The sequence below is a fragment of the Grampus griseus genome, assembly GCF_964374135.1.
Source record: "Grampus griseus genome assembly, chromosome: 10".
Taxonomy (NCBI): domain Eukaryota; kingdom Metazoa; phylum Chordata; class Mammalia; order Artiodactyla; family Delphinidae; genus Grampus; species Grampus griseus.
Genome location: NC_139004.1, coordinates 5,546,602 through 5,556,717, shown reverse-complemented (window position 1 = coordinate 5,556,717; position 10,116 = coordinate 5,546,602). Strand labels below are relative to the sequence as shown.

At 53.5% G+C, this 10,116-nt stretch overlaps 1 protein-coding gene across 1 annotated transcript in view; it reads right to left on the bottom strand.

Moving 5' to 3' along the window:
• Nucleotides 1-319: 319 nt before the first annotated feature.
• Nucleotides 320-10,116, bottom strand: part of BMP6 (bone morphogenetic protein 6) — a gene marked incomplete at its 5' end in the record, with an annotated part of 145,470 nt that continues 135,673 nt past the window's right edge. The window contains 3 exons of the mRNA XM_082664818.1: nt 320-1,864; nt 1,956-2,066; nt 2,882-2,958. Coding sequence (XP_082520944.1) covers nt 1,715-1,864; nt 1,956-2,066; nt 2,882-2,958 — 338 coding nt within the window. The 3' untranslated portion in view covers nt 320-1,714. The remainder of the gene's footprint in view (nt 1,865-1,955; nt 2,067-2,881; nt 2,959-10,116) is intronic.

Here is a 10,116-nt window from a genome sequence, read left to right as displayed (position 1 = left end):
ACCTCAAGATCAAAGGAGGAGAGAGGCAGGGCCGAAGTAGACCACCTTACCGACGTCCGCATAACCCACGCCGTCCTGGTTTATAAGGAGCACGTCTACCCTCACCCTTGGAAGTCCGCAGCTGTGGGACGAGGCTCCCTCAAGGCATGTGCCTGTAGGTTCTTCGCCATCAGGTGCTCCTCGTGATAACACTCGTCACCCCACCGCCCACGCTCAGGAGATGTGGCCACTTGGCACAAAGTACCTGGTGGTCAGGACCTTAGAAACAAGACCCCGTCCGCTGTGCACGGCAGACGACAACAGGATCCCGGCCAGCCTCTGCCTTAAAGAAAATCTTTATTAATCATGTATGGTTCACAGATGTTCTTTAAAAAAGACCCCAACTTTCTAGAGAAGCACAATCCTCATGAGTGGATTCATCTTTGCATCGTGAGTCTTGCTTTAAAAAGGAAATCAAAGTGGTACAATTTGTTTACACTATGATACTTTCTAAATAAACTCTTAAAAAAAAAAAAAGTCTGGTCTTTCCTTAAATGTTACAGCAAAACAGATATAAAATAGACAATAAATTATAGTTTATATTTACAAAAAAGCTGTAAGTGCAGTTATAGATCATAAATGTATTATTTAATCAGTTTAGTATGAAATTGGTTTCCGAGTACATGATCGTGAAAAAGACATTTAAAAAATATTCTCAGATTTAATCTGAGTCTTACTTTCTACAGGAGAAAACCGTGATTTCGGTTCCTAAACCGCATACCCATCCTAATCTCTTCCTAAGGCTGGGTGCCCTTCCTCAGCTCATCGCCTGTTGCTGGTCTAACCCCGAGATGCGGGACGCTGTCCAGTAATAGGCAAGGAACCGTTTTACCGACACAGATGAGGGCTGACATTCCTGACGTAAACGTGCTTTTTCAAAGAGCCGTCCCTCAGGGGAAGAGGTGCGGGCGTGTAGCTCGGTTAAAATGATGGCTTTAAAAAGACTTCTCATCCCCGGAGCCTCGCCTCAAAGTGGGATCACTTTAGTCTCTGTTTTTGGTCCTAGCAAAGAAAACAGCAAATGCTGGTGGGGGGGGGGGGGGGCGCGGGGTGGAAATGATATGGTTGAACTGAAATAAGGATATTTTCCTATGGACAAAACGCCCGCACAAACATGTAACAGCACGACTGAGACAAAAGGCACTTGCGGGCTGCCCGGCTCCCTCCCGGGCCATTGATCCCACGTGAGAAACCGACCTCCCTGGGATGAGAGCTCAACAGAGACGTTCTTCCCCCATTCCCGTGATCTGCAAAATCTACCTGTGAGCAGCTACTGAGCCCGCTGATATCTGAGCCAAGAAGAATTTTACTTTAAGATTATCTTCCCTATTTACTTACTAAAACCACAAAGAGCTTGATCTAAAGCAAAATAATTTGGGTGGGTTTGGGGGGGCAGAGGGGAACCTTCAAAGTTAGGTTTCTTCAGTCACTGGACTTCATGCTACAGACACTCAAACTCAGCTTCCTAGAGACCGACAACTACTCACGACATTTACTACGTGAGCAGGTTACGGACGAGGTCCTTTAAGATGTCTGTTAGGGCGGAAAGGCAGCAGGCAGCACGAGATAGTGTCGGCATCTTATCCCGCTTTCTCGGTGCTTCCGGGTGCCTTTTAAGGCAGACGTGATGCAGGAGTCCAAGGCAGTGCATGTGTCCCCAGCAGCTCGTCCTGAGTCAGTGGCACCCACAAGCTCTGACGACCATGTTCCTGTATTTTTTCAGGATGACGTTGGAGTTGTCATCAAAGTAAAGCACAGAGATGGCATTCAGTTTCGTTGGCGCACAGCACGGTTTGGGGACGTACTCGGGATTCATAAGGTGAACCTGTTTCAAACACAGAAGGAGGGGAGGTGTCGTTAGGAACAATACCTGGCCCGGGCCTACTCCCCAGTCACGTGGAGATGCCAGCACTCACCAGGGTCTGCACGATGGCATGGTTGGTGGCGTTCATGTGCGCGTTGAGAGGGAAGGAGCATTCTCCATCACAGTAGTTGGCAGCGTAACCCTTGGGTGCAATGATCCAGTCCTGCAACAGAGAGAGTGATGTACACACACACCTCGTATCACCTGTGCCCTCAGGAACCCTGCGAGAAGCTATCACTCACATGGGGCAGCTAAGGAGACAGACACAGCAGGTCGAGGTCACACTCGAGGGGCAAAGCGAGGCTGTGAACCCGGTCAGTCAGACTCTGGAGCCCTCGCTCCTTCCACAGGCCCACAAGGCCCTGACCTGCTCCTGGCCCGCCTAGGCCTGGAGGCCTGCAGGTGGCTGGCTCCATGAACTTGGACCAAAGGAGCCTCTCCAGGAGCCCAGGTACTCCGTCTCCGCAATGCCACCGCACATGGGAACGATCTTCCATCACTGGACGCCTAGAATTTGCGTCTTCTCTTATTAACTAGCAGTGGCCTTCGGCAGGGAGGCAGAGCATTGGTGCGCTTCTAGTCTGGGCGAACTGGCATGTGGCCCTTGGAGAAGTTAACTATTAGATGCTCTTCCAGCCCCTTCTCAAAGCACAGTGAACTCCTGTTTAAATGCCCAAAGCAATACAGGCCCTGTGGACCCTGAGAGAATGAGAGAAGAGCACTGGGAAATGGGCTACTGATGTGGAGGGACAGGGCGCCTGCGCACCTGGAAAGGAGCCGGGGGGCTTCCTGCCCGAGTGGGCGGGCCTTTCGCCACGCCACTCCAAGACCTGGGCATCTGGAAGGGCCCCTAAGACCTTCACAGGAGGAACCTTCTCAGCCCTCAAGTTCAAGGTCTCTGAGGATGGCTGCTGCCTCTAAGATGAGAAGAGGCTGCCGAGAGAGGGCCTCGTCCCCCTTGCTGTCCAGAGCACTCACCTGCCAGCCCAGGTCCTGGAAGCTCACGTAGAGCTCGTGCTTCCTGCAGGCTGTTTTCAGTTCACTGCTGTTGTAATCTGTTGGAGATCAGAAGATGCCACAGTTAACTGATTCATTCTTCGCTTACAAACTTACCCGGACAGTTAACCACTGGCCAGCCGTGCACAAGGCCCCCGCTAGACACAGCTGGGGCGCCCACAGTTCTGCAGCCTCCTCCCAGCTGCTCGGGTGTTTGACTTACTCCGTCTCGTCCACTCTGGGGTCACTGCCAGGCACACTGGCACACAACACGTCATTACTGACCTGAATGGACTCCTTTCAAGCAACAGACGTTTGTCGTGATCCCCTGTTGGACCAAGATGCCCCAAACACCCCGGGGCCCTGACTTGGAGGACATCATATTCACAGACAAGACACACCAGGCAGGTTCTGCTCGCTTTCTAAAACCGGGGCTGTCCTGAAGCTGCGCAGGGGCCGGGAGAGCCTCCTGAAGGGGGCGCCCTGGAGCCGGGCCTGCCCGGGAGGCTGGGAGTGGGGACGGGGCGGGGCTGAAGTGCGCGCACCTGCTCTGTGTGTCAGGACCTGCTAGCCTGGCTTCATTAACCGACCGCTGGCAGGAGGACAAGGGTGCCCTGACTCATCTAGGCCAGACGGAGCGGCTTCTGTGTGACGCGCCCCCTGCGAGGTGCCACGGGAAACACGAGGATCCGTTAGGCAAGGCTTCTGGCCTCCAGCGACTCAGGGAACGGACGGGGTGCCGTGAGACGTGCAGAGCTCACGCCAGTACAAAACAGAATCTGAACGCCATGCGCAGGGGCTGGAGAGAAACCCCACCGGGAGTTCAGAGAAGGGACAGTTAAAGAGGGAGAGAGAGAGGAAGAGAGAGCAGTTCTGGTGGAATGAAGTTAAGGACACGTGAAGAGCTACCCAAACCGTGGAATTTCCTGTGTGATAATCCAGCTCCTAGTGGGGCCCCGGAGAGCTCAGGATGGGCTGCTCACCAGAAAGACCACCACGTGATCAGAGGTTGGGACGTGGGCCAGCCTGACCTCCAGGGAAGGGGGGAGGACTGGAGGCGGAGTTCAAGTCGTGAAGCCCACGTGACAACTCTGGACACGGGGCTCGGGGGAGCCTGGGGTTGTTGGGTGAGCATGTCCGTGTGCGGGGAGAGCGGCCCGCCCGGTCCTCTGGGGAGAGGGCTGCCCCTCCTCTGCGTCCTTTCTAATCCAGCTGGAGTCCCAAGTGGGGCACTTTCCTGCGTCCTGTGAGTTGCTCCAGTGAATCAGCAGACCCGGGAGGGGGCGTTACGGGAACCCCTGAATCTCACCGAGCGGGACAGAGCCACAGGTGGCATCCACAGGGGGCCAAGCCGTTGACCTGGTGGCATCTGTGCTCCCCCCAGGCCGTCAGGATCAGGACGGAACTGGGCTGTAGGACCCCCAGTGGGCATCGGGACGCAGGCAGGGACAGTTGCTGCTTCTGCCGGATGGAACCGAGGGGGCGTGGGGAAGGGCCTGGCCGACCCCCCGCCATCTCCGCAGTCTGGCCCTCGCTTCCCTTGGGCAGAAGAGATTCTCAGGAGAGCGGGGCCGGGATGAGAAGGGCAGGGGCCCCATCACGCCACAGGCGGGGCCGGGCAGCCACCAGGGAGGCGGCTGCACCTGAATCCCTGCGGCCCCAGCTCGGCCCAAGCCCCAGGGGTCCAGGCAGCCGGCCTGCTGTCCTTTCCAGCCCCAAGAGAGGAGGAGAGAGGAACAAAGGGGAGACTGGAGAGGGGAAGAAGCAGGAAAGAGACAGAGTCAGGGCGGCCTAAGAAACCAGGGGGCAGGGGAGGAGCGTGAAGGCTTCTGCAGACAGCCGCCGGGGGCTGACCGCCTCCCCTGCCCCAGGCCACACCAGCTGCAGGCCCCAGGCTCGGCCAGGAAAACACCAGGACAGCAGGAGCACAGAGCACGCTGTCCGCACAGCCCGGCTCTTCTGAGCTCAGGCTGCAGAGTCTTCCCAGAGGAAGCTTGTTTTTTAGAGGGAACAATTCGCTGCTCTCATTTCCCTTCCCTCCTAGAATGACAAGGGCAAGGGCAAAGGGCAGCTGTTAAAATGGTACCCCTGTCTGCACTGGGCTGGCCGCTCCTCCCCTGCCTCCGGCCTGATCCGCCCAGCTTATCCCAAAGGAATCTCCGGCTCCCACGTACCCCACAGAATCAACGGGGTCTTGAGAACCTGCTGGAAGAAGCCCAGCTCCTGTGCCACTGACACTGTGGGACCCCGGGACCACACTGGGATTTTGATTTCTGGTGTCAATAATCTCGTAAAGTGCTGGGCGGGGGGCAGGAGTGGGGGGACAGCTTGCTTTTCAGAGGCTCGATTTTGTTTACAACCGGACGGTTAGCATGAAAGGCAACAGTAAAGTCCTGTTCTTTTGTGGCTGCAGGATTTCAAGGTCTTATACAGCTCCATTTAATCTGAGCGGGGCTTTGATCTCAGCCTTGGTCTTAATTATAAAAGAATATGGAGCTAAGTATCTTGAAAACAGAGGCTCTCCTTAAAGACTGAGCCCTGAGACTCCCTGCTTCACGCACCTCTGTCCCTTCCTAGAGGGACCCTGGCCCCCAGTGCCCTCTGGGGAGTTGGCAGTAGTTGGTGAATTATTCGGGCATCTTGCAGCACCTGTTCACACCTCTTTATTATTCAGCATTACCGGCCCGTTAGCACATTCATTAGGGGTGAACCTAGGGATGGAGTAGAAGGTCAGGTTCTAGTTGGCTTCACTCCTTGATAACTTTTATCCTAAAGGGGCGTAATGGCAGACGAGAGTCAAGTATTAGAAATATGGAATTTGGAACAATTCTAACTTTCCAATCACTCATGCCCTGACCGTCCTCCACAGCTGTGGAGAACTAAGTTCTGATTTCATTTAGAAAGCCCTGGACGAGCCTCCACCTCTTGATCCAGACCTCTGGGAGCCAAGCTCCAGGCCCTAAAATTTGAATTTAAGATCAAAATGACACATTAAAATTCGCGCCTTTGAAGAACTATACACGGCTAAGTCACAGCCCTGACCCGTGTCCGTTCTTCCCAAGCGTTGGGTGTCCATGGCGGACGAGCCCTGTCATCCCTGGCATGTCAGCCCATGGAAGCAAGTGCTGAGCTAGAGGGGACACCCGCCAGGAACTAAAAGGCCAAGCAAACATTGCTCTGGGAGAATGAGACCCCCTAGTCTGTGCACTGAAATTCCCTGAAATCTACAGCAAAGCATGTCATAGTCATAATAAAGTACCCACATCACTGCTTTGCAAGTGATGAGTTCTGGTTACCTTTCCTATGCTGGAAGCATACTGAATGGTCCCAACTGGAAAGTTCAAGGGATAGAAGATATGAACCAGCAACGAGAAGGTCAACAGTGTATTTACATGTACCAGAGCCACCTTTTCTCCCAGGACCCTTAAGGATACATGTTTGGGGACTTACCTGGTGGCACAGAGGTTAAGATGCAGGGGATATGGGTTCAAGCCCTGGTCCGGGAAGATCCCACATGCCACGGAGCAACTAAGCCCGCGCGCCACAACTACCAAGCCTGCGCACTACAGCCCGCGAGCCACAACTACTGAGCCCGCTCGCCTAGAGCCCGTGCTACGCAACAAGAGAAGCCACGGCCATGAGAAGCCCGCGCACTGTAACAAAGAGTAGCCCCTGCTCGCCGCAACTAGAGAAGGCCCGTGGGCAGCAACAGAGACCCAACGCAGCCAAAAATAACCAATAAATAAATAAATAAAATTTTAAGAAAAGGATACATGTTTGGGTGGGTTGGAAAGAGACAGAGGAGAATTTAAGAGATGCTCACAGGTAGCATTTGAATCGATGAAGAGCTCATTCCAAAGCAGAGAGAGGGTCTTGAGAAGCTGCTGGTTCAGAGATAGTCAGCAGGGCTGAGTGATGGCAACATGAACGTCAAGGGTGAACGAGGCCCAAAGGTCAGTGAATCCAATTTGACATGAATTGTTCAAAGTGGCAGAAAATGTTTCAAAACTATTCATCTGCCAAAACAAAGAGCAATTCTCAGTCACGGTGTTGGCAGCCAGCTGGTGGACACGGCAGAAAACCTCAGACTCACCAGCTGAACTGAAAGCACATTCACTACCCCACACCCCAAAGATGTCTTGGAAAGATCTTGGAAAATGAGCTAGAACAGAATCTAGAATCACCACATGGAACCACCCTCAAGGCCATTTGTTCACAACCCTTGTAATGGGTCGGTCAGGTGGTGTCAGTCCCCCAGGAGACAAAATCATGGACGCTGAGAGAAAGATACTATGAAAGAGGATGAATGGCAGCAGGTAGAACGAGACCACCCAATGAGAGCTCGGGGAGCCGTGGATGGGGTGCCACAGGAGCAGTGGGCTGGCTGGTAGCCTGGAGGCCGAAAAGAATGGCCAGAGACACTAGAATCCCCAGTGGGCTGCACAGCACGGCTTGGACCAGGACTAGTAAAACACGTGTCAAACGATGAACAATATGGTCCAGACGATATCCAAGCCCACTGGAGAAGAGCGACACGGCCAACATCCAACATCCACTCAGAGCAGACAGCGACAGAGAAGCCAGGGCAGGTCAAACCCATCCAGGGAGACTTCGGTCCAAACCCACTGCTTGGTGCATGTGTTTGGGAAGTCCAGCTTGAAGGCCAAGGACAGGTGTGAGAGCAGATTTTGGTGGGCAGGGGAAGAGGCGGGCGGGCTGCTGGCCTCTCCCTCGTTGGGGACGGGTCCCGCCGTCTCCAGCATCGGCAGCTCAGTTCCAAAAACAGCCACGTGTTTCCCTGCCATGTTTCACCCTGATGACAGGCAACTGGACGGATGATGCTAACTTCTTTACCCAGAGGCAGGACAGTCTCCGGTGGGCGGCTGCTGGTGTTTGTTTCAGTGGAGAAGTATGAATTCCCTGGGAGCAGCACACTGTGGAAGACGGGGGGCAGCAGAGGCCAAGCCATCTCTTCCTTCAACCTCCCGAAAGATTTACAAGGGGCAAGTCCCCCCTGGAGTCACACCGAGACCACAGCTTTTTGTCTCGGCAGCATCTACCTGGTTCACGAAGACCCAGCAACATCTGGCCCCACCATAGCCCGGAAAGAAAGCGCAAACCGATGGTCCGTTCCCCTGGAGGGCAGGCCATCTTTCTGGAAACACCTTCTCCAAGAGCAATCCCCTCTGCACCTCCATTCCCATTAATGGTGAGAATAAGGAAGGAGGAAAGGGCCAAACCGATAAAGCACTTCGGTGAGCCTAACCTGGGCCACTTCTTGGACCAGCTTGCGAGAGTCTTTGAAGATAGCGGGAGGGAAGGAGGACCCTCCGTAGTAACACTTTCTTGGGGGTCTGGGCCTTTAAGCAGGTGAGGCCAGGCCCACTTGTTAGGAACTCTTAGCCTCAGTGCTGCTGAAAGGAATAAAGCATGTTTGAAAGTATGGGGCTGGGGGGGTGGGAAGACCAAGAAAAAGCAGATGTACTTGCCTCTTCTTACAAATTAGACCACCTTTACTATTCGTATTTAATTTAAACTCATCAAACTGAAAACAAAATGCCGGAAGGGATTTGGAAGAGAATAATTCAGTGATGCCACGAAAACCCAAATCAGAGATGACATGTTTTCTCGATTAAAAAAGACATTTATGTGTGTACTGGTGGGGGAGGGGATGTGGAGTAAATCAAGTGAGATTTTCATTTTAAAAAGCAATCGAGGGCTTCCCTGGTGGCGCAGTGGTTGGGAGTCCGCCTGCCGATGCAGCGGACGCGGGTTTGTGCCCCGGCCCGGGAAGATCCCACATGCCACGGAGTGGCTGGGCCCGTGAGCCATGGCCGCTGAGCCTGCGCGTCCGGAGCCTGTGCTCCGCAACGGGAGAGGCCACAACAGTGAGAGGCCCGCGTACCGCAAAAAAAAAAATTAAAAAAAAGTAATCGACACCTCAAGAGCCGCCTTCAGGCCTGAGGTCCTGGTACCAAACTGACCGCAGTTCATCAGATGCCACGGGCCGGCTGCACCGCCGCGCCCCGAGGACAGCACTGCGATGATTACTGTTCAGCAGGCTTCCTGCCAAGCGAATAAAGGCAAGCAATCATTTCTTCTTCTTCTTTAAACCCCAACCCTGACTGTTTCTAGCGGTAAACACAGGAACACCCATGCTGGGCGAAGCCTCCAAGAAACACCAGGAGGAGAAGCAGCACAATGTCACATCACACCGGGTGGTACAAGTTCCACATCCAGGTTACTGGTAACAGAAACGCTGAGTCAGAACCCAAAATGAAGACACTGTTTCCCAAAGGAAAACGGGGCGCTTCTGAAAGTTCCAAGAACTCTTGCCGGCCGTGGAAGATGACACTGTTTAACAGTCACCTGGAAGAATTAACGCATCTTCCAGAAGTATTTTACATGCCTTCAGAGGAGCCTAACGTACACCCTGAGACCTTCCCATGCTTGGAGGCAACTCGTCTTTGAGCCAGAGCAATGCTTCTCATTTAATTCCAGCAAAGCCCCCGAGGATCAAGCATCCCCACTTAACAGCTGGGTAAACTGACGCCGAAGTGGATTAGTTTGTCCAAAGTCACAGAGTAGTAATGAGGGAAGCAAGATCTCCAACTGCAAATCCTACAGCAAATCTTCAACTTCGTGCTTGATTTCTGGGCTATTTAACGGAAAAGGAAACCCAGAACTCGAAAGCACCAACTCTAGAGTAAGATGCACCTTGGTTTGAATTCAATACTGACTAGCTCTGTGAGCTGGGTGTCAGGAGGGAACACCTGCTACCACCGTGTTCTGATGAGTGGGCTTCCGTGCCTCTTCCCCAAAAGGCAGGCGTGGGAGGAAGCATTTCGGAAAGACCTCTGAATTGACACTCAGGAAGTGGGAGCTGTTTCCTCTCTCCTGCCCTTTGACCCTGCCTGTTCAGGGCAGGAGGGGGCTGACTCCATCCCCTACCCTCCAGGGGGTGAGCACCTGGGCCCAACCTGGCTGTCTGAAGCTACCACGAAAGAGATGCTCTCTTTCTGAAGCTGAGGTTGCCTTCCTGACCACCACATCAAGACAGGCTTTCTGAGAATGCCACCAACAGAGGAAGCTAGGAAAACAGAGATTCCTAATATCATCTGAGCCCACGGATCTAAACACGTCTAAAGGTAGAACCCTGAACTTGCCAATCAAATGCACCAGCGAAATCCATCAGAGAGGGCTGTTGGAGCTGACTG